We start from the raw sequence: 25,308 nt of genomic DNA, 5'->3' as shown, positions 1-25,308 counted from the left end.
CTCTACCCTTCTATTCTTTGTTTTTCAACTACACTTTTTCCTCGAAACCTGTAATTCTGGAAAAAAGGACTGTAAATGAAATTCTGTAGATCACATGAACAATGAGTTATCGGGCTGCTGTAGCCTGAACTGTTCTTCAGGGGATTTATCCTTGGCAATGTCACTTAAGGTTCCGTCTGGCAGATAAGCTAATGTTCTAGTGCACACTAAGGCGGGGGAAGAGACAGATCTGGCCTAATAGGATTTATACAGTGAGGAGAAAAAAAAAAAAAAAAAAGCAGAACTGTACAGTAATATTAGCAGGAGACAGTTTGTCACGCTAAGGAAACAACACTACCTAATTCATAAATAAACAATCTGCGTATATATAAATATACAGCTGATCACCACTAAAGCACATTGGTAATACATCAAATGCAATGGTACTTCGATATCTGTTGAAATGTTGGAGGATATTTTTCCCTACCTAAACACCAGAAAATTGTTTAAATTATAGCAAGAAATTCAATTTCTTTATTTTCACAATTCTCTAATTCTACTTTCGCAGATCACATCCTAAAAATATTTATAATATTTATTGACATGAGTAGTGCCAGTGAACTCTGAAGAATACTTCACAAAAGTATTCAAAATATAATTGCGTTTATCCAAATAATAAGTCTGAAAGTGGTAACAATAAAAAGTTTTTGCTTCAAAGTAATAACCTGACAAACATGACATATCAATAGAAAGAATAAATCTACCACTGCAGAAATAAAAATACAGTACAGCTGTAAACTACAAGCTATATTTCCCAAAAGCAGACTAATAAGGATTCCACAGAAAAAATGCAGTAACTTGCAGAGAGCATTGGCTGTAATTAAAAAAGGGGTTTAACAGAAGTTTTCCTTTGCTTCAAGTAAAGACAGAAGGCATAATGTTCAGAAGACTATTTATCCACACACACACAGACATCACCATAAACTCAGTTTTGTTTTAAATATAGTAAGTTCATAAGTCATGCCATAAAACATCTATCAGAAACCCTGACGCCAGCAGGTTTCCAATACAACTGCACACTAAATAGTTCCCTTGGTTACAACATTCCATCACTACTATAAAATAATATTTGACATTGTCATTAGCAAGCTCATGTCAACTCTGTACCTCGCACTAACAATCACCAATGAGCAGGACTATGGCAACCTGACACCATCCTACTTCAGGTAAATGTATAACCTTCCTAACAGTCAGGCTGATAAAAGGATGGTGTTCCCACAGACAGAATAAAGTCACTCAGATGAGAGAGTGATAAAGGTTGATTTGTGTGGATACTCCCTTCCTTCAGAACTTCCCATTTAAACTTTAATAACCTGGCAAGGCAATACCACAGCACTTTAACAACAGACGTTACCAGCAGCAAGTAGAATCTGGTCACCAATAGCTTTTATTTCTAGAAATTTCCATCAAAGTTCTGTTGGTGATTGTCAAAGCAGAGCTCTTCGTACACTGCTCTGCCAGTGTAAAAGGGTTTCAAAGCAGAAGTGTCCTTTTATGCATCCTCTCCATCTAAGTGGAAATAATTTTCAATAGATAGCATATAATAAAATCTGTCAGTCAACTACTGTCCATACTACTACTACATACAATACTGTGGAAACATGGAGCTACTAACTAAAAGGAAGGATTTCCTTTAGGAAGGAGGGTAAACTTGCATAGAGGTGTTGCTTTCAATTACTCAGAAATCAAGGCTTGTGGGAAAGAGAAGGTGAAACATAAGAGGAGAGTGGAATTCAGAAGCATCATTGAAAAAAAAAATCCTAAAAAGTGCCTAAATACCTACTGATTCAGCTTCTACAGACTATGACATAACATTTGGCCAATTCCAAGTACAGCAGTTTTTATTTCTTTAGTAGATTTCTTTAGATCAAAAAATCTATCAGTGAAGAAGACAGACTATTTTGAAAAACCATTTAGAGGTGTGATCAGTAAAGTATGCAGGAGAAATATATCCCCCACATGCCACATGTGTAAAGGAATCTGCATAGTAGGTTTCTAACCTGCTGGAGTTTCTGTTGTGTATGAGAGCCTGGTAACACTGCTGTAAAGATAAAACAAGAGCAAATGAAGGACAGTGCCTTGTAATGCAAAACCTACAGTGACAAATTACTGACCTCTTTGCTCACTGACACATCAGTAGTTTTTGCTCAAGGGTGATAGGGAGCACTGTGTTTAAGTGCATGGATGCATGCAAACAGCCAAATCAAATATACCTTGCACTTCTCAGCTTATGGAGAAGGCTGACAGACAACACAAAAAGAGTAATTTTTAAAAAGTCACCTATTTTGGTAAGTGCTTTGAAGCTAATGTTCCAGATCCAGAACAGGAAACAAAGAACAGACACCACATTATTTTCATGGCAGCACTAAATACATGATACTGGGGACACATTTGCATTTCAAAGTATTTGGGGTTTTTATTAAAGCCAAACATGCAAATGGACAAACGCTACACAGATCAAACATTTCCTCTGCCTTAAAGTACCTTGCACCATCTTTATACCATCCTAAAGCCTGCAAATTTACTGGTAACCACATTCCTGTGTTTCCCAAAGCACAGCTGAAAGGATGCACCCTGCATTTATTTCTTGTCGTCTAGTTAATGGAGGACTGAATCCCAAGCCAAAGATGCAACGGGACATGGAGGAACACACACACACTTTTTTGGACGGCTCCCTGAAAGTCACCTATTCAACAAGTATGCTACTTAGAGTACAGGATATTTGCAGGAACAGGAGACAGCCGTAGAAGGGGAAGGGAACAAGAATAACACTACTGCCAGCCTATGCAATGAGCCACCACCTGCCAAACAAAGGATTCAAACAGAAGGAAGAAAAAAATACATCACCAGTGCCAGTCACAGGTATCCTCAGCTTCTGTTCCCTGCATCCCTGAACATATACTCCCTCTTCATGCTTGAGACCTATCAACCAATGATAAACTAATGAAATAAAAGACAGCTGCAATTGCTGAAGAGGAAAGCCCAGATCCCACTGTTCCTCTTCACATCTGTTTCTAACTACTAGGAAGCATGAGGGCTAACATGCCTTCTAAAGTTTAACTTTTGGGGCAGATAATATTGACCTGTGTCTAACTACGGAGTCCAACAGGGAAGGCCCTAGTGCATGGGGATTTCCCTACTACCAAAATTTTAATTCATCAGAAACTTCATCAGGGAAACGAATACTGCTTACGGAGCACAGATCTCTTGCCATTTAAACACCCATGCTTCCTATTGGCAAGGTGGTGGGAGGAGACAGTGCTTTATTTCATAACAATTCCCTACCAAAAGCCTTTTACTATGGCAAGACCTGCTATATTCTTGCTCAGTCATGACAAGCCCTACCTCACAATCAGCTTCTGTCTTGCTCCTCTCTGCTCACAGCTCTGTCCAAACACCAAAGATACAATGGCAAGGGCATTGCATCTTGAATGCTGCACATGGAGCCACACAGAACACACATGGCATATCTGACTGAGCAGCCGTGCTCCCTGCTGCCACTTTGGCAAATGTCAGTCATCTAAGACCCTGGCAGATTTGGACTCCTCAGCTCTCGATGGATTCATTCCTCAAAGGCTATTTTTACACTCCAAGGATAATGCACCCACTAAAAATTACAGCTTCAGTTCCAGAGCCACTGATAGTTATGCTCTGGCACAGGTTACGGTGAGCAGTACGTCAACTTGAGCCAAGCACATGTGGAATTCTGAAACTGTGCCATATTAAATATACAACCTTTCAAATAAACTCAGGAAAAGGTACAGGAAAACTATACCTCAAATGTGCTGTCAGCTGTTACTGATTTTCCACAGTTAAAGATAAACATGGTAGCTTCTCCTCCAATGCAGAAGTATTTTTGGCAGCCCTCGCTAAACTGGGGCAGAGGCTCCAGGTCTGCTGTTGCCTGCCACATTTGAGACAGCCCTACGAGAATATGTCTATCTAAAGAGTTTTAAAAATTTTAATTACTACTGTCACCAGAGCTTGAAGAATGTGCTTCTGAGACAACTTGCTAGAAATCCAAATGCTAACAAAACAGCCCAGCAGCTCCCCCAGCCTCCCCCAGCACCCCCAGAGCAGGGAGCAGGTCAGTCAGGGAGGTGAGAGGTGCATGACCCTGGTTAGAGGGATGAGGAGTGGTCACAGCGCGCCAACTGCTTCACAGCTGTCAGATCACACTGTGGGCGAGCTCTGTGCAGGAGTCTGGAAGAACATAATGTGAGAGCTACATAGTCAGGAAGTTCAACAGACAATCCAATAGATTTGGGTTTTGTCTTCTTCAAACGCTACAGCATGCAATTTCAATGTTACTGTAATTTCAACGGCACATTTCACAAAATAATCTTTCAATATTAAGCTGCAGGTACTGATTCTTCTGAAAGAAGAAATTTTTTTCTTGCTGTTTAAGGCTATAGTTTAAGGAGTGTTTGTTTACTGCCCTTTCTCTTATATGGTATTCAAATAGTTTAGCAAATCCTATATTAAAGTCTCACATAAAAACTTTTATCATTACTTAAACTCAGGTTCGCAAATAAAGCCCAGAAAACAACAAATCACTGCTTTTACTTATTTTCTAAAGCCTCTGCCTAAAACCTCAGGCAGGGAGTAATTTCAAAGTACTTCCTCGAAGTAGGACATGAACTGCATGAAATTTTCCAGTGCTGAACAAAAAATCAAGTTAAAAGAAAATTCAAAAAGAGCATCAAACACTTGTTCCTCCTATTAGCATAAACAGATCAAATGTGGTAACTTGAAAAATACATACACAAAGTGAAACTAAGAAAATAAGAAAAAGTCTCTGGAGAGAACACCTTAATTCTCTTAAATGCATTAATGCATCCATCATTTACAGATACAGCTCAGGATAGCTCTTCTTTTCAAAGTTAAAACTTTTTTTGCAGGATTTTTTACTGCTAGCCACTGAGTTACTGTCTTGACATTCTCTTCCATTCATTTCTCGTCAAGTCATGTCTCGATGCAGTCAATGTAACTAATACATGGATGAATGTTGGAGTCCAGGGCATTCCTTTGGCTGCCCTGGAGGGTCAGAGACCTAGACAGGGGGGTCTGGGACCCTGGCCCAGAGCCCAGAGGGACATTGGCTTTGATCTCAGTCCATGGGAAAGGCTTCCTGCACTGCGGGAAGGATTGCAAGCCACAGGAGTGTGAAAGACAGTAGTTTAGCTTATCACAGGGTGAAAAAACAGTAGGTTTGGGTTTTTAGTATTGAAGTGAATGGGGGCAAGATGGAGGATTTGGGGCGATGTCTCCTGCTTCTTCTTTCTTCTTCCCTCACTCCATTTTCTGTAGTGACAGTGGCACAAAGCAGTTTCAGGAGATTGGGTCAAAGTAGAGACGACCTTTTTAGTATAAGTGATAGGTATTGGCAAATAATGATAAATAAAGAACACGTAGCAATTAGTATAAAAGATAGCGACAGCCCCGTGTGAGGAGGAGTCATCAAATGCCTGAGCAGCTGCACAGACCTTTGTTGGGCACTGAGAAAATTGTAAGATAAGAAACAATAAACAAAGCATGCAACCTTGAAAAATCAGAACCTGAAGACTCCGCTTCTTTCTTGTGTCTGGCTCAGAGCTTTGCAGAAGGCAAAAAGACTCTAAAACCACCTGAATCTCGGAACAAAAAGCCGAGAGGTGAAAGATTTAAATCAGGATCTGTACATCTTTAAAATCCCAAAATGAAGTTACAAGCCTGTAAGTCATTGTCAGCTATCTCCTTAAATATGTGATCGTTTCCTATTCCAACTCTGGGAGGGAATGCTTGTGCCAAAGCCTTCAAGAATGAGTCCTCTCCATCTTTTTTGCTCTAGCATTCACAGATTCCAGAGCTCTGAAAGGCCTCCGTCCTGTTGTATTTTACATTCTCTGAAAGGCACTCCCTGGAGTGCCTGATTTAAGATTTTAATAGTGATCCCAAGACTTATTTTTTTCTTTATAATTCAACTTGAGACAGATTCTTTACCTGCATTTACTAAGTACTTTAGATAAACAGGACTTTTAAACTACTACATTAATGGATGGAAATGGCTGCCACCATACGCAGGTAAGAGTCTTTTCCTCTCCCAGCTGCAAAAGCAAGAATCAAAACATAGATCCCTTTCAGAAACAGCTGATCCAACAAATCACTAATCCAAAGAAGCAGACAAGTCATCCTTTCATAGCTCAGGTTCCTTTATGGAGAAAATTTGAGTAGACACTATCAACAGATATCCCTGCGCAGTTTCACTGCAGTCAGCCCCCCAAGGCCAGCCTGTCAAATGAGAAGTAAACATATTGCTGTCAGGCCAGTTTACAATTCCAAAATAATGCAGTGATTCCAGGACTGTTCTGCCCAGACCCTTATGAAGGTGCCTTCCACTCTCATCAAGACAGCCGACTGTAATGCTGCCAATGCGTAACATTAGTTCTGTGACAGGCTCCAGAAACAGGACTGAAGAGAGTTACAGCATCTAAATGTTGCGAGAGAAAAAACCTCACCACATCAAAATGACTATGGAATCAAGAAGCGAGTACACATCCTGCACATGGAACAGGTGAAACAGTTATGGAGTCTTAATTATACAACTTTTATCCTCTTCTTTTCAATAACTAAAAATGGTTGAAGTGAAGCATATCCTCTGATTTCCCATTTCTGGTACCAGATTTACAGCCAGATATAGCTAAGATGTTTCTTTTGTTCAGGATGAAAAGGCTGCATGCTGGTGCTTCCATCTGCTTTACTTCAGAATGGATTGACTCACCCATTCTCCAAGAGAAATACTACCCTTTGCAAGCACTCCCACACGCAAAGATACATAGAAATACCATATATAGGTTTTGTGTATCTGTGTCTCTGCTACACTGAGTGTGTAGGTGACATGAACGCATAGGTGGAGACAAAAAGGCATCTTCAGAAGACATTTCAAACACACTGAGCTTTTGAGAGGAAGGCGCTGTAGAAATACAGGGCTAAATTTATCCCAGATAGAACTCAACTTTTTCTTTTCCCCCTCTCAAAATCAACAACAGCAGCTTCAGACTGTTAGATCTGGATGAAAGGTAAAGTCAGCAGAAAGACTAAGAACAGCATGATGTATGCTTTAGCAGTAATTTAATTGCTAAAAAAAGCAGGAATAAATTATAAAAAAATGTCAGTTGGCATCTCTTGATAAGCTTCCTCTCCATCCCATTCCCCAGTTTTAAATTTTCTTTTTGCCAGTATTTTCTTCAGCACCTTCCTTTTTTTGCACAGACACACAAATCTGAAAACCAGGTGGGATATTTGATTGTGAGGGAGTTTTTACAGGAAAATCCTATGCAATGGCATTCAAAGAGCATGGTTCATGCACCAAGAACTCTGGACACAGGAACTGTTAACCATGAGGTGAACATGGATGTAAATTCACAGCATGTGGCATTTTCTGTGCTAACAATCCTTCAAAGCATCCTTACATCAGCTTTACAATAGTTTATTTCGAAGTAACAATTTTCCACCATAAAACTACTGCTTCAGAGCAAAATTTACGGCACATGAAATAAGAGGAATGGGGCATTCAGCTTTTGCTACCTGAAACCCTGAAAAAGGTTACCAGATTGGCTGGAAGCAGCCCTAGAATAGGTACCCTCTTCATACAGCAGGTGCACAAGAGGATTTTCACTGCACATACATTCCCATTTCCATCTGAACGGGCCAGTTGCCCCTTATTTCCAGAAAGTATGACAACATTTTTGGGTTGGTTTTTATACTGAAAATTTAAGTCATAAACCCCTACACTTGGATTATTTCTGTCTATGCGCTTTCAACTTCATGGATAAGCACAAAATTGCTGCTCTGTTCTAGAAGCACCTGCTGGGAATGACAACCTAAAATATACAGTTTCATAAGACAGACACATTGTGTGCATATAAAAAATACATTACAATTCCAGAGAGATAAAATTCCCCAATTTCTCTTTCATTATAAAATAGGTTTTGCACAGCCTACATCTGTTGATAATGTCTTTTTTCTTTCAAGAAGTATACATAAATTAAGATATATCTTATTTAGATATTAGACAAATACTTCATCCAAACATACTGGCTACACACATAAACCAGAAAATTTTGCCTATTTAATCCACAAATATGTTGCATGTTGCCATGTGCTACTACCAAGAAAGATTAGAAACAAAAGCTGGAAAGTACCTTCTTCCAAGATTTCAAGGCTCTGCCTGTTGGAAGTACGTCGTCTCTCATTTTCCTTTTCATAGTCATATTCATAGCTTTCCTCTTCGTTTACTGACATTGCTGCAGTTATCCCAGATAGACACGAAATGATGCCTTAATCTCACAGGCAATGGGAAGTCATTCCCTCGAAGGCTGTATCTTTGGGGAGAGCAGAGCAAGGTCTCCACAAAGCAGGATACCATCTTTCCTCACTCACATGCTCAGCCAGGGAACTCCGGAGAGACTGAGTACTTGTCCTTAGTGCAACAGCTTTGAGTTGTGCAGATGGGATGGAGGAGGGAAGAGACCATCTGTCTAATAATTACTAGAAGGTTTATATTGCTTCTCAGACCAGCTCTGAGAGTAGCCAGTTTTTGCTCAAAAGCCCTACTAACATATTTCAGATGAAGTCAGTGGGCTGAAAGACCCTCCCTGACACTCCTCACACCAACAAGGCTCTGCCCTCTCCTCTGCCCCTGCTCTTATGAGTGAAGTGGTAGCTCCCCGCAAGTGCCTCAACGCGGAAGTCTGACCCAGCCTCTGACTGTCACACCTGGGGAAGGGTGTGCACCAGCACAGTCATAAATCACCTCTCACATTGCCCAATGCAGCAAGACCTCACTGGAGCTGTGTACAGCCTGAGCCTGTGCATATGCTGCCAATCCCACCCAGAAGAGAGATCTTGATACCCAGGGCTATTGTGCAGTACAGCAGCATCTGACTGCAGCACCCACCACACGCCAGAACCATTAAGTGAAGAATTAGGCTGGGGAAAGGAGCTTTTTTTATTGCTTCTACAAAGGTGAGATTACACTGGTACAAAGAACTTAAATGACACATCCCATTAGCTGTCAAATACTGCATTTTCCACAGTCATTTTTCTCTTCAGTCTGCTGTGGGAAAAGAAATGCCTCACAAGCCCACATATGGCACCCAAGCGAATTTTCAGGGGTGCATGCATCTCCTCTTTGTTCAGTAAGAAACAAATCTCTTGTGCTCAGACCTCTTGGTTTCCATCGGATTGTGTTTGCTAATCTTGACTACACACATAGGGCAGGCTAACTTTCTTACTGAACTTTTTGTAGCCATAGATATTTACTGTTTGCTAAGTTGTCTCCCTTACTTGCAGTGGCAAGCAGGTGCCCTTTGCTGCTAAAGCCTTCCTATCCATGTCACGAGGCAAAGCACTTGCAAGCAAAGTGGGGGCACTGCAAGGCAAAGGCACCTCATCCTCCTCCGAGGGGACATAACTAGGACAGGCAGACAGACAAACATTACATTGCAAGCCAGCAGAACGTGAGTTTGGGTCATGTAGGAACAATTCTGGTATTACCATTTCTCTAGTGGTGAGGAAGAATGAGGTAGTAGTATGAGACTGGAAGCAACAACTTTTACACGACAATGATGAATGATTCTGTTCTACATTTTAAACTCTCAATATTTATATGCAGACAATGCAACAATGTTTATATAAGTAACAGCCAAAGGATATTAAATACATGTAAGTGGTTGCTGAGGGAAGAAACACGCATTTCTGAATAAAGGTTTTGCCACTCAAAGCAACTTGATCTGTGACTGCCAAACTTTACTGCAATATTCAGCAGCAGCAATAACCTCAAAAACTCAGGGGATAAATAAGATTGTCTCTTTCTCCCCACATCATTACATTAAAATATGTGATTTTAGTAATAATTAATAACTTCTTGTTCTGAAGCTTAGCACTTTTGTGTCTTCAGTTCTTCCCTGTAACAGTGAATCAACTCTTTAAAAAATACTTACAATCAGATGGTAAGGGTCTTAAATACCTACTGCTATTCAGTGACCATTTATCATATTTCAGTAACAGTTAGAAAATGGAAACTGAGAAAGTAACCAAAACAATAAGTCATATTAAAAGAATGCAAGAAGCACCTTTTAAAGCCTAGGGACAGAAAAGTCCACCCCTGATAAACATGCTGTGCTTTTAATAATCCTGACAAGTGGTCAACTACAGCTAACCACCTGTTTGTGAAGGATACACTGAAAGCAGGCATGTTGCTGTCTAAAACACATGACAATATAAGGAGAGTCAATTGAACATTCCCACAAGCTGGCTTCTGAACTGTGACTAATATCAAGTCATGCCACACAGGAGGACTCTGACATTCAAAAGCTGAGAGAAAGTGTTGCAATTCCTATTTTGATATCAGCATATGATAAATGCTGGAGCAATAATGGGTGGCAAAGGAATGTATGCCCCACCCTCACACTATCAACTAATTTTTCACGTATTCCGCATTACACCCCCTTAGCACTACAGGAACATTTACTTGCTAAAGACTATGAGCCAGGTTTTCAACAAACACCAACCAATAAGCAGCTATGGATTAAAAAAAAAATTAAAAAGCTACATTGTATTCTGTTCTGAAAATATACAATCTAATCTGGAAAGATTCAAAAGAGATTTTTAATATTTCCTGTACACACATACTAAGGGACTTAGGGACTTTAAGAGCATACTAGAATGAAGATCCTTTGTTATGGGTTGCCACTGGGAAGCAAATTTGGTGTATTTGCTGCAATCCCCACACTGAATTAGCAGCTGAAGACCTTTACCTCCTGTCAGGAAGCTTGTAAAGGGGGTTGCAGTGCTCCAAGCACACTCCAAGTACAACGGTTGCATTGAGCTACAGACTATACTCAGCAGCTCTGCCATGAAACAGGAAACACACAAACGAGGAGCTAGGCTGAAGAAGGGTGAGGCTGGACACAATACAAACAAACCCTCACATCCTGACTCATTATTTCCAAGGAACTCCAATGCATTCAAATCATTTTAACTTTCCCGTATCAATAAAAATATTTAACTTCTGCACAATTGACTGTTACTAACAATGCTGCATCTAGAACAAAGAGATTCTCTGTAAGCCAAGAAGTCTAAAAACAGCAGATGAAATGGCAACACTTGGATTTAAACATGCTGGTGAAGAAATGTGGGTATTTTGGGGTGGGCTTTTCAGGGAGGGAGATAAATTTGTTATGTAATGTGTGCTGTTAATATGTACAGTCAAGCAAAGTTAGTTTGTTCAAATTTTTACAGGTTTCATGTTTCCCACTCTTTCAAAATCCCACATAAAATATCTTCTATCACTCCACCAAAAGGACAGCATGTTACTCTTGCAGAAAGGGAAAGAAAAGGAATGAATGGGAAAACACTTATCTGGATACTTAGCAGTTGATATATTAAAATATATATTTCAAAAAATATCTCTATGCTGCAATGTGTGTTGCCTTATGTGACTTGATAAAGAACAGGAAGTCAATGAAGGAGTAAACAGAAAGAAGTGGGATGGCAAAAAGCAGAAAACCAGGAAAATGGTATCAACAATTATACGAATATAAGCAAGGTTCAACTACATTTATCCTGTATAGAGATAGAAGACATGGAAGCACAACAAAATCAACCTGAATGAGCATTTTAGCTGCATACCTATGGAGCAAGGGCTGTTTCAGAAACTGATGCCAAAGGCATTCATGTGATTCTCCCAGATTTCAGCAGCATATCCAGAGTTAGCATCGACTAAGATTCAGAGCAACACCAGGGTTACTCTACCCACAGGGATGCACACTAAAGGGGCCAATGTATGAGGGAGATAAGCATAAGCAAGGCAACAGTAAGTAATCAACTGTAAGACATCAAGAACAAGCAGTAACATTGTCTACTATTGTTAAAAAGAAAGTTAGTGAGCTTGCTGATAATCCTATCAGTAGAGTGGAAAATAGAATAGAGGAGAGAAACTCTAAACAATAACTGCAAACATACCAGGTGGTAAAAATATTTCAACGTGAGTGGGAAGAAAATACAGAACAGGATGCTGGAACAAGATGGAGTGGCTCAGGCAAACATAAAGTGATCAGAAGGTTCAGCATGTGTAAGAAACCAGGCACATCATGGGTCTGGCAGGGAAAGAAAAAGAAAGACACCATTCCCTCCACGAGAAATTGCAAAAACTCAGGGCAAATGAAAAGAGGAGAAAAGATCCAATTGCACATTCACCAAGCCACCTGGAATCATAGGCAACTGAACTCATGCATTGTTATAAACTGTTGAGGTAGAAATAAACAAGTGGTGGAAGAAACCACAAGAAAAGTAATTTGCTCTAAAGTCAGTTTGGATTTCTCTAGAAAGCACTGTTCTTTAGAAAAATATTTCACTAAGAGAGAGGCAAGGAACAAGCATATTCATAAAAATTTCTATGGATATATACTTATCTTTTTGTTCACTTGTTTGGTAGTTTGTCAGGGTTTAGTATAGATTTTTTTCACCCAAGTTGCATGTGAGATTTTAAGAATGTATTTTTTTCTATTAAAAAACACTTAGATGAACCTAAACTTTTATACTGTTATCTTTCATAATAAGAGTAGAAAAGTTTCAGCTTTTCCTCTTTATCACTGGTTCTGTCCACGTCTGTTATGAAAATAGCTACTTTCCTACTCAAGTACAGCCCCAGCTCTTTCCCCATTCCACCTACACAATATACTTTGTTAACACCAAGTAAGGGGACAAGTGTCACTCATATTATGCTTGAAAATGTATATAAAAAGCACAGTGTAGTAGTTACTCATAGAAGTTTCAATTTATTGTAATGTTAGTTAACACCAGTGATTCAAATACAGTGACATTTTATTGTCTATTTCCATCTACTCCTACCAAAAATAAACTTTGTAAAGGACCTTATGTAAAAGAATTAATTGTTCCAACCCTAGAAAGTCTTTGTCAAGACTTATAAATTGCAAATTTTGAGCATTTTTTTCTTTTGCAAGACATTAAAAAATACCACCAACAAATGCAAGTTGAAGATATCATTACTGTCAGTCAGTACAGAAATTCATTACATCTGAGGTAACAGTGAGTCGCTTCTTCACCTTTTAAGTTAAATAATAGCATTAAAACCTTATATCCTGATTTAATTTTAGACTGCTTTTTTTTCTTTGAAGAACAATAAACCACATACTGCTAAAAAAATTATTAAACAAAGGAAACCAAATGAACTCATGTGTTTTAAATGGAAATCTGAGTCCCAGAGGCTCTGACAAAAAAATGTATGAACAATTTCATCAGAAAAATAATTCTGCAGGATATTATCTTGTGAAGATTCCTATTAGTTTTAATGTACCACCCACTATTTTCCAATGTTATATTTATCAAGAAGGGTGAACTGTGTGGGATTCATAACTGAATGCATACATATATCTGAGCTCTGTAGAGTCCATGTAAGGCAGAGAAATTGGCTCTCTAGCTATGCTTCAATAGCTTTTTGTCTTAAAATAGATATTCAGAACAGGTCAGCTGAGTTGCAACTACCTATCTCACTAGACTGAATGGAAAAATATTCTCAGGAAAATGATTCTGGTATCAACAAACACACAGCAGAAAAATAAAAAACAATCAAGAGACAGGCATCTCTTAATATGTCACCTGCTTCAGGTTTTTGGAAAAGCTCTATCATCTACAATAATGATGCCCTTTGTCTGCTACCACAATTAGAAAACCTTACTCTGTCAAGGGTAAATGCCAACACTGTTTTAAACCCAAATTAACATTCCAGTATCTAAGGCCAAAGACTGTGCCTTCCATGGCATCTCTCAAATCTTCCTCGCTCTCACACACCTGAACTCAAAGAAGTAAAAGAAAGTTAAACCCCATAAAATTCAATGAACCCTTTGAGATTGCTGTTCACCTGAGAGGCCAAGACAGGACTGACAGCCCTACCCTTCATCATCTAAAAACTAATAATTTAATTAAATAATAATAGTAATTAAAAAAAAAAGGCAAAAAAGCATTATGCCTTACCTGCTGGAGAGATATTTCCCTATCAGACATTAAACTCTTCTTTCTCTTAGGGAAGAACTTCCCAAATACTTGAAGCAGACAGCCAGCACATACTCCAGCTGACTCTGCAGATCTCTGCTGATGGAAGAAGTGTTCTGGGCAGGGGCTCAGCACTGACAGGAAAACCTGTAAGCCCAGAATCCGAGCAACCACTACTGTGCACCTGAGGTCCTCATCCCACAAGGTATTTAAATGCTTGCCCAACACCTGTTGCTTATTTCATAACCATGGAATGGGTGAGCAGATCAACTCTTAGCTCAGACATTCGGGCACACCACCCTTCCACATGACACTTTGACCAGACAGACAAAGGATCATAAAAATCAACAACAGAAAATACTTTAAAAAAAGCTACCTGTGAGAGCTTTAACCTGGGGAAAGCTTCTATTGACTGTACAAATGGTCTGTTTCTTAAGCTTCTAAAAGCGGGCCAACTCAGGCTGTTACATCATGCAGATTAATCAGATGCTACAGTATTTACTAGGGTTAAACCTAGAGGATAAACGTTACATAATAGATTCAATTCAACTTCAAGTGGTTAGATCTCAAATAAATATGCACATCTCTCTTTGAACACCTGGACAGGAATAATCAATTAAACATAAGAGAAGTTCAAGTGTAACAAGCTCCTGAAACTGCATTCAGTTTCAAAATCTAGTACTGAGAAACAAATGGAGGCACACGACATTCAAAAGACCATTAAAAAGCATTCAGATTTTGTCACCTCTATCTTTACACTTCACATCCCCTCTGATACTGTTATCAGAGCACCATCATAGAAATATCTTTGTGTATTACATATGTACATTATCTCCTGGGCCTACATTCCTTCCTGCTTTCTGTGCTTTGCTTCACTGTGATCTTGGACTTGCCTGGTTTAAGCTAAGCTCTCCAACCAGAATTAAATCCATAGAAAACTTCTGCATTCCCAAGGGCGGCATTTTGCTTCAGAGTGGCATCAATAAAGGATCTTGATTTTTTTTCTTGCTGCAGAGAATGCAGTTTAAGCAATTCCTTACCCTTTTTTGTTTGCATTCTATCAGAATGCCTGATGAAAACATTCGGTCTCCTGATACAGAAATAATCACCCTGGCAAACATTACACAAAAATTGTAAACGGCAGAAAAGATAATGCTTGCCAGAGTTTGTAATTCTTCCAATTCAAAAAGTTAACCTGCTCACTTGTAAGAATCTACATTTTTAATGTCTTTCACAGACAAATAACCAGAGAGAAAACATGTCCTGCCTACTAACACATCAAATATATACATATTATAGAATATTGGAAATGCAGAAAAAACACACACATCAAACTTTGACCAATAATCAATCTTACTGTCAGTATATTTAAATTCACCTCAATTATTATAGATAGTTAGCTTTTCAAATATTCTTTCCCCTGCCCAAAGACAGCTCATATGGAGCATATGCTGCTCTGCCACTCCCTTCAGAGAGGAAAAAGCTATACAGCAGAGTCTCTTGCAGCACACTCACAAGAGATGCTGAGGTGCAGGCATCTCTGCTACACCTGGGTGTTGCCTTTTTCCGGGTATTTCCTTTTTAAAACCATTGAAAAATGATGCTCCGGTCTTAAAAGCTCCAAATTCTGCAACAAGAGACTAGGAAAAAATATTTACCATCCGTGCATTCTTCATAATACCAGTCCAGTTCATAATAATCTGCTTCAATAAATTTCTGCATAGTCAGTATCCTCCAGTGACATACAGGAGATTTCACTTCGCTGCTAAGGTCAAGTGAAATGCAGCCATGCCTTCCTGCCTTTGCAAAATGCCAGAGCACAAGGCAGCTCACGGGAAGCTGAAAATGAGCTGCACATCTTCACTGAGGCCGCGACTAAAATAAAAGGGGGGGCGTGGAGGGTGTATTTGGAAAAAAAAAAAAAAAAAAAATAGAAAAAGGATGCAGAAAAGAAGCAGATGCCCTGGCAGCTCCTCTAATAAAGAAGCTCTACACAGGAGCCTTGGATGGGCGTTAACAAAATCCTCCTATCAAAAGGCTGATGCGCTGACGCTGGGGACACACACCACCGCCCGGCTCGTTCTAACTCATTCCTTTCCTCCCCAGTCTCCACATCTCTTTCAGGCTAATGTGTTGCCATGGAGACAAGCTGGCTCCAAAAGTGATGCAGAGATGAAGAAAATGCATTTTGCTGTTTCTGGCTGTACAGGCTAGAAGGAGTCCTCCATACTGGAAACAAAAATCGCTGTTAAGAAAGATGATACAACCCATCGCTACTGCTCACAGAACAACAGCATCACACTGTTGCAATTCACTGGGGACATGTGGTACATTAATAATGAAAATCTAGTCCATTACTACTCTCCTCCACACAGTTTGATAAAAGCCTGCCTTCCCTGTGGAAAATTAAACTGTGTTACTGCTTTGTTACACTACTCTGGTCTGATATAATAGAAATCTTTCTGCATCCTGCTGCTGAGAAATGCCAAACAAAAAAAGAATCAGCAAAATCAGGGCAGCAATACATTTCTCCTTGCAAAAAACCACTAATCTGTTTCTTCTTTTTTCTCTCTCCATGAACCACTTCCCACCCCTTTTTTTTTTAACCCCAAGCATCTAAGTTTCATAGCTGAAGAGAAGAGGTTAGGCCAAATTTTCACTACTCTATTTCTAAAAATGCTGAAGGTCTTCATCCAGAATATTTAAATATCTGTGTTCAGTGTTTCAGAAATGGAAGAAAATACTTTTGCAGCCCCCAGTAAAATTGTGTTTAAGCTATTAAACAAGCCATCTGAGGAACAGATGGCATTAAATCATCAAACACAGCAATTCAAAAAGCATGCCTGAATATGTGCAGGTACAGATACCAAGTGGACTGACACCCATTTTGTCCATAACCAGCACAAAGTCTTCACCCATTTCTCCCCCTATTTTAGGAAATGCTATTTCTTTGCAAACACCAGTGGAAGCACTGGGATAGATTGTGACTTAATTTATCCCAGTAGATTAAGGTAGGAGGCCATATTGGATCTGATCAGGGAAGTCTTTGGCATCTGTCTAGGCAAAGACTCCATCCACAGGAATAGCCATGAGCAGGCATTAGAGAACTGTCCAACATTTCCCACAACTGCCCTCCCAACCTCTAATTTCTACATTTTCAGAGACAGCCTGAGGCAGATACAGCTACTGCTACTTTTAGCAATTCTTGAATGACTTACCTGCTCTGTTCTTGAGCCCACATGCATTTTTAGTATCTTCAACGCCCTTGGCAAGGAGTTCCACACATCTGCTGCTCATGATATACAAACCCCTCATCTTTTGCTTTGCAACTCACATTTACCAACCTAATTTGATGCTTTCAGCTCTGGAAATCTGAACGCTCAGTCTGTCTCTCCTTTTGCTCACTCATGATTTTGCAGGTATCTATAAAGTTGACCCTCACTCACATCTCTTCTAGGTTGTTATCACTTATTCTACACCCTGACTGGTAACTCTTTGCTTTACTGTAAGAGAAATAGGTAAGGCATAGTCAAACTATGCAGAGAAAAATGCTCTGGTTTCTTGACCACATCAGTATTTCAGCTCTACTGATGTAAGAAATTATCACTGCAGTAGCTTTGAGTCTTGCAGATTTTCAGTTATGCATACTCACAAGAAAAAAAACTATACATGCTATTAAATGCAATTAAGGCTACACTGTTAAAATACTGCCAGAGAAAAATAAAGGTTCCTATGGCAACATCAACTCAATTGCTCTGCATATAATCTATTTGTTCCACTTGTATTATTTTTGTCCAAAAGGTAATTTCAGTCTGGTAATGTTATTAAATAAGCATTTAAAATAGAAAGAATTAACACTGGCTACCACCTTAAATTGCTGCAGGGATAATCTCCTTTTTTTTTTTTTTTTTTCCTAACATTTTAAATGCAGGAAATCTTCAACATGCTAGAATTTTCTTTTCACTGTCCTTCCCACAGCACACACACTCCCCTTCAATGAGACAGGATAAAAATAGTTCAAGGTAGGGGCTTATAGCTTTTTTATTTGTTTGTTTTATTGATATTTTTTCACAGATCTGATTTGAAGCATACTGCTGTAATTCAGAAAGGTATTACTTTTCTGCAAAGAAAATCACTTGTGTGGCCAAATAATTTTAGAACTTCTCAAGAGACCTGGAAATATGGAATAAGTGTATTATCTACCCAGCATGAAGACAGAAACCCTGGGCAGACAGAATACCACATATTCAAGTATCCACTCCCAAGCATCCCTTCAACTACACGAGGAATTGTACTTTATAAAGCTGGAAGGGTTGTCAAGTTGAATGGGAATTTGTGACCAAGCTGACAAAGCAGCTGCACACTTGCAGGACCTACTTTCAACCTTTGCAGCCCTACTTTTCCTTCCTACAGGGGTGTATCAGATTATTTTTATAGTAAGCTTATCAGAACAGTACATTTTTCAGGTGGACTGATTCTACAAACTTTGAACCTCTGTGTATTCCAATCTCCATACTGCAACACTACATTTGGTTGGGATATTACTGTGTTACTTACCCAAAAGTTCATATACAATGGGGTTAAAAAAAGATTTAGGGTAATAGGTCTGCGACTATAAGGAAGCTGCATTTTTCTATTCCAAACCTAAATAGTTATTCACATTTGTTCAGCATTCCCTTTCATCTGCTAAACTGTGTTCTATTTTTTAATGTTTACTTCTAAGTAAACAAACCACTCCCCTTTCATCTGTTCTCCACAAGGCAAAACATACAGACTGATAAAGAATTCTGGTAGCTAACTGTGAACAGTTGGACTTAAGCATTCCTTAAGTTTGTGGTTACAAAGGGTTTTCATTAGTCAGAAAAGACGGCTTGAAAAGCTCAAGAGCCCTCTCCTTACTTTTTGCTGTAATAAATCCACGTTGTGGGTCAACATTAAACTGATGTGCCTAAATTACCCAGGTTATAAAAACCACACAAACCCTTCCCTTTATCTGAAGAGAATTTTTGACAAAGGTACTTTCATCTACCCCAGCAGCAGACTCAAGACTGCAGTGCACTGTGCTGCTAGGGTGCAAAGCAGCAAGTCATCTCTGCTGACAAACAGTCCTAAAAAGATGTCATTACATAGCATGCCACTATAAATCCTGTGTCTTCATGCTTAGTCATTCTCAGCTTTTTTCTCCAAACCTTTTACAATTCTGTAAGGATGCTTTTTGAAACTCAACACTGGAGTTGCATGGAGTATTTCCATGGCAGCTGCAAAGGATTACGTCCATTTGATTACCTCTGGGTCACATTTCTTCTCTTGGTTACAGCCTCAGCATGGTTCAGATAATTAAACACCATATCACATCATTATTTTCTACAGTCCCCAGTATAGTCACCACCACTCAGGATAAAGTTGCCCATCCCATTAATATCATCTGGAGTCCTTTTTCACAAGAGCAGTAGATGTACAGGCCATCACTATGCAATGCATACTGATCGCAGTCAAGCATCGGCACAATACATACTTTGCAAACTGACAAAGCAGGCATATTTAAAAGCCCAACAGATTTTCAGGGATGGGCTCTCACACTTATTTCTAAACTGAAATAATTTACTGAACTGAGGAGTTACTGGTGTATTCACCTTCTAAAAGATACTGAATAGGAGTCATCCTGTGAGTACACATTTATTAAGGGCAAACAACTCTGCAACTTAGGACAGTGATCTCTTCCAATGTAGTATTTTACTTAGCAAGGAGTCTTGCTTTACCTGGAAAGAGCAGAATCCAGAATAAAATCTAGAGCATTGAGGGCATTATTGCCAGCAGCTTTCAGAATTGGTATTTAGAAAAATGAGTGCTTCAGATTTGATTGACTCTTCTTCATCAAACTGGGATGACTCCCCAGGACTTCAAAACAGCACAAGTGCTCCCTACAGATGGGGCAGAGCTCATGGCTTCACACCCTAAGGGCACACTGATCTCACCTGATACAAGGAATAGACCCTTCCAATACAGAAGAGGGTCAAACTGTTCTCCCACTGGAACATTATTTAACGTGAGATGGGGCAGTCGGATGAAACAAAAGTATTTAATGACAAAAAGCTATTTTCCACATGAAAGGATTATTTCTCCCTTCCCTCAGATTATTACTGGAGAGCACTATTTTTGCATTTGTATAAAATCAAAATGGATGTCTTCGGCAACCTTCCTGCAAAACCAGCTGTGTAGTTTAATTAAGGTATCACTGAGTACACTTAAACACTGTAAATAAGACCATAAGAGCAAAAGCCAGACATTTAAGAGAATACACCCCATCAAGACTTAAGAAAATCAAGAATAAAGCTTTAAAGAAACAAATTTTGCAAACTGTTCACCAGCTGGAAATAATGTACATTACAATCTCCTCCCTTTTATTTTTCATGGAGACAGCAAAAATATTTGTAAAATGAAGTTGAGCTTATTACCATGCTTGATTAGTTAGACAAAAATATTACAGCTGCATGCTTATGACCTATTTTTCTAACAAGGCAAAAAACCCACTGAGAGACATAATTGCAGCTTCCTGGGAGAGGACAGGAATGAATTACACTGAAGGAATACAGAATAAGGGAGCCCAGAACGTGACCAAGGACTCCAGGCAGGGCCTCACCAATGTCAAGTACAACTCCCTCAAACTGCTGGCACCACTCTTCCAAACCAGCTCAGGATGCCCTAGGGTTACTTTATGATGCTTGTATCCCCAGTCATCTGTTCTGTTTGTGCTGTATATTGAGTTCTGTGCCTTTAAGTCTGGTTCTGAGAGTGAAGCAGGGAGAAGAAGCAGCACAGAATTTGTTTTGGAGAAAACTGCCTAACTCCCATGCATTCCAACTCCTGGACTGTGTTCATCTGAGGCACAGACAGCAGTGGGACAGAGATATCTTTGCTTTTAGTTTTAGCTAGCTGAAGCTGAGGAGCTCCCTGGACTGTTGTTTTTGGGTTTTTTTTCCTTATTCTTGGGATGGTTTAAACCTGCCCTGGACTGAAAAACCCAGAGAGACACCAGGAGCTCACACCTGTGGCCCACTGGGGCCTGGACCTCCAGAGGGACTGATAAGAGACTGAGTGAGCTGAGCTACCCACAGCAAGGACTTTCTGAATTTACCATCTCACTTTGTGTGGGGATTAAGCAGTCAGTAGCCATGTTGCTCCTTGAATTTATAATGTCTTTTAGAATGGAGTCCTATTTGTGTTTCTGTTCCCTAGGCTTTTTCCACCTTACTTCAGAGCAACAAAAGGTTATATTGTTTCACATTAGTCCTTCCTTATGCTTGCAGGCACTTTGTTTGTTAAATAAATAGTTTTTGCCAGTTTTCTCTGAGGAAGTTCTTTCTCAGACCAGTGCAGGGAGGGGCCATTTGGGTTTGCTTTCCAGAGGAATCCCATTTGGCGGTTTCCTCCCAAATTTGCCCTAAACCAAGAAGTCTGCTCTTCAGCAGAGGCATATTTCTGGCTCATGTCCACCTTGGGGTCCACCAGGATGCCCTCAAGTCCTTTTCCGCAAGGCTGCATTCCAACAGCTGGACCCCAGCATCTACTGGTGCATGGGGCTATTCCTCCCAGCTGCAGGACTTCACACTTCCTCTGCTGAATGGCACAAGGCTCTGGACTCACAGCTCCAGCCTGTCAAGGTCCCTCTGAATGGGGGCACAACCCTTGGGTGTCTAAGCCACTCCCAGATCCTGCCTATGTCTCACCCTCCCTGACGCTGCAGAGCCTGCTGATTTCCTCTCAGCTTCTCCACGTGGTAACAGCTTTTCCACAGCAGCACGCCTCCTTTACAAAAGAAGGCCATCTCTCCCTGCCTCAGGATAGGGAGCAGCTCTGGGCACTTCCAGCAACCTGACTCTTGCAGGGCTGCCTTCCTAATCTGAAGTTCTGTCTAGGCTGAAGTCTCTGCTCTGAGGGACAGGTACTCCTGTCCTGGAGAATGCACCCTGTAGCACACTGTCACCACATCTGAAGATAGGTTATTCTGAATTATTAGATTCTCATCTAATCCTCAAATGAAGATCCCTTCTTTGCACCATTCCAGAGAAACTACTACATCTGTTGGCCGTGTCTGACCATCCCTAATGGGTAGCAGCTCCAAAGAAGGCTGAGGACACCCTTGGGTCAAGAGCAGCTGACAGCTTCACAGAAGCCACCAGGACTTCCTGAGGCCCACATTCCTGTGGCTCATCTTACCTTACACACAGCAGTGGGCACCCTCAGTTTCTCAGAGTTCCCAGATGGGCCCCATCTCCCTAAGCTGCCAGGGAAAAACCCAGACTGCTGTGCCTGCTCACTGCCTCTGGTAAGCTGTGCTCACAGAGAGCTGTGCTCGAGGCCTGGCTCTCACACAGACCTCCCCACAGCCCCCAGCTAAAAGTGAACTTGACTGCCCCTAATCTGGGGGCAGGGAGTTGGAATGTTGTTTTGCTGTATCATACTTTCATTTAGGCTTACTTAAAAGATGCTCTGCCACAACAGTCTAATGAGACTGGTCAGATGACATTGAATTCATTTGATTATGTTTTAGGATAAGATCAGCTTAATTTTATTCATTTGGCAAAAACTGGCTCAGCCTTCCATCTCAAGGAAAAAATAACAAAGATGCACTTTGGAGTTACAGAATGTAAAAGAACAGTTGTAGGGTTAATACTATTCAGTTCCTCCCAATTGCCTTCTTACCCAATGGCAAACTAAATTTTAAGAACTAATTCTCTACATCACCTATCCTGTGTAACAGCTTAAATCCCCACAAAAAGCAGTGAATAAATTAAAATGCTTGGATATTTGACTGTTCATTTTTCTACCATTATCTTCAAAAATTAATTTAAAAGGAGAGCTAAGTAGCCTTATGTCCATCCTCTTCTGACAGATTCTGAGCCTTTGCGAATTGGACCGAGGATCATCAAGAAAGCCTCGGGAAGGCAAAAAAATCTGCTCTAACAAGCCAGACCAGTATGCCTACGGTCGTTGCTGATTCTTCTGCTATATGGATCAACACAGCGGGAAACTCATCATTTCCACCAACAGGTTATAAACCACCATCAATCTCAACACGCAAACAAGTGCAAGGAAATTTTCTTAAGTCATTGAAAAATCAAACTTTCCAAGAGACAAGCTACAGTATTTGCTCATACTCTAATTGAGGATCTGAAACAAACTAAACAGGTAAAAGAGGAGAATCTTAACTGCAACACTGAAAATTGTGCAAGCAGTCACAACCCGAAATACTCTCCAGTGGTGGTAGTGTAATTCACAGAACCTTTCTGCCAACTTACTTAAAACAGTATTTTTACTTTCATAGTTCATTGTGCCATAAACCAATGCTTGCAATCAATGCAATAATTTTGAAATATGCAAATTTATTATGTTCTTGCGCTCTCATGTATAGATGGAGTCTGTGACTTGTTCACAAGTAACTGAACAAGGTCAGAGATCTCAGTTTCCAGGGTATCAAGACTAAGGCTAGGCCCAAATTTGCTTAAACTCCTTACACTACTATCTATACACAAGTATCTGCCTGTAAGCAGTTAGAAAGAAATGTTTATCAATGATCTCTTTGCTCGCTTCCTCTTTTTTAAGCACTTATTTTCTAATAAAAGCAGAAAATATACACTGTGGCAGGAATTACACTCAGGTTTTTTTTTCACTCAAGCCACTTGACTGGAAGAAATCTACAACCACAGCAACATGGTAAAGCTGCAGTCATTATGCTTCTAAGCTAAAACCTAGATAAAATTAAGTATTTACAGTTTCAGGCAGCTATGCTATACAATTTCTCTGTTGTTCACGGCTTCATTTTCAGAGGATAACAGAAGGGTTTGGGTTGGAAGGGACATTTAGAAGTCACCTAGTTCCAAACACCCTGGAACAGGCAGGGAATCTTCAACTAGATTGGGTTGCTCAAAGCCTCATTCAACCCCATCTTCATAATTTCTAGGGATGGGACATCCACAACTTCTTTGGGCGAGCTGTTCCAGTGCCTCACCACCCTCACAGTAAAGAATTTTGCCCATATTACTAATCTAAACAGACACTATCATTTAAATCATTATCCTTTGTCCTGTCACTACAGGGCCTGCTTAAAAGTCCCTCTCTTGCTTTCCTGTATCCCCCTTTAGGTACTGAAAGATGTTCTGAAGTCTCTCCAAAGCCTTCTCTTCTACAGGCTGAACAACTCCAACTCGGTTGGCCTGTCTTCACAGCAGAGCTGCTCCAGCCCTCTGATCACCTTTGTGTCCCTCTGAAGTCTCTCCAACAGGTCCACATCATTCTTACGCTGGAGGTCCCAGAGCTGGACCCATACTCCAGGTGGGCATCACACAAAGACAGAGAAGGTGGGGAGAATCACACTAGATCTACTGACTACATTTCTTTCCATGCAGCCCAGGATATATCTGGCCTTCTTGTCTACAAGTGCACATTTCTGGATCAGGTTGAGATGTCAATCAACACCCCAAGCCCTTTTCCTCAGGGCTGCTCTCAATTCATCCTCTGCACAGGTTGTATTTTCTATCCATCTCCAGCAGTCACACACCATCTCAGTTGGTAGGAAAGAGATGATGTCATGGAGATTTCTGAGTTCCTTGTCCCACTAGCAAAACATTTTTCCCACGGTTATTGCAACAGTCCACCCACACAGACAATTTTACTTGTGAGACTGGCCTAATCAGGTTACTAAAGACCTTGGAAACCTTACATTTCAAAATATTTATTAAGACCAGCTTCAGCCATCACTGTAACAGCACTAATGGCTGCTACAAAACCAGGGGTAGCACACTCGATTCCACAGATCAGCTTCAGCTTGGGTCCCCACCCTTCCCACTGCTTTTGTAGGTAGAAGGTAGGTGGAGAGCATATGTAATAAATACTAAAATACTTCATATATCCTTTACTGAAGCATGAACATCAGAAACCCAGTTCTTCATAGTAATCATGCTTTTCTTTAACAGCTGTGCTCCTTACAAAGTGATTGTTCAGGTGCTTCAAAATGTAATGAAGCCATCTTAGCACAGGTTTGTGCTGAGCCCTGTAACTCATCTCTTCTGAAGCTCTACAGTGCCTCAGTAAGTCTGCCTAAATCTACCTACTACTACAACCCATGTCAATCCACGGTTACTGCTTTAGCACAGCAGTCATTGAGATGAATCACAGAAGTCTTCTCTAACTGCACACCTAAGACAATACCCACAG

The 25,308-nt window shown here is 40.2% G+C and overlaps 1 protein-coding gene across 2 annotated transcripts in view; it reads right to left on the bottom strand.

The window, feature by feature from the left end:
* The window catches only part of TRAK1 (trafficking kinesin protein 1), a 104,757-nt gene that overhangs the window by 42,005 nt on the left and 37,444 nt on the right, over nucleotides 1-25,308 (bottom strand). Inside the window, exon 1 of one of the 2 annotated variants that reach the window (XM_040082450.2) lies at nucleotides 15,753-15,831. The exons of the other annotated variant lie outside the window; for it this stretch is intronic. Coding sequence (XP_039938384.1) covers nucleotides 15,753-15,816 — 64 coding nt within the window. The 5' untranslated portion in view covers nucleotides 15,817-15,831. Of the gene's footprint in view, nucleotides 1-15,752; nucleotides 15,832-25,308 lie in introns of those variants that run through there. 2 annotated transcript variants of the gene reach the window in all.

Source organism: Hirundo rustica, chromosome 1 (assembly GCF_015227805.2).
Source record: "Hirundo rustica isolate bHirRus1 chromosome 1, bHirRus1.pri.v3, whole genome shotgun sequence".
NCBI lineage: Eukaryota > Metazoa > Chordata > Aves > Passeriformes > Hirundinidae > Hirundo > Hirundo rustica.
The sequence above is the reverse complement of the archived record's forward strand: the minus strand, read 5'-3'. Positions and strand labels throughout refer to the sequence as shown.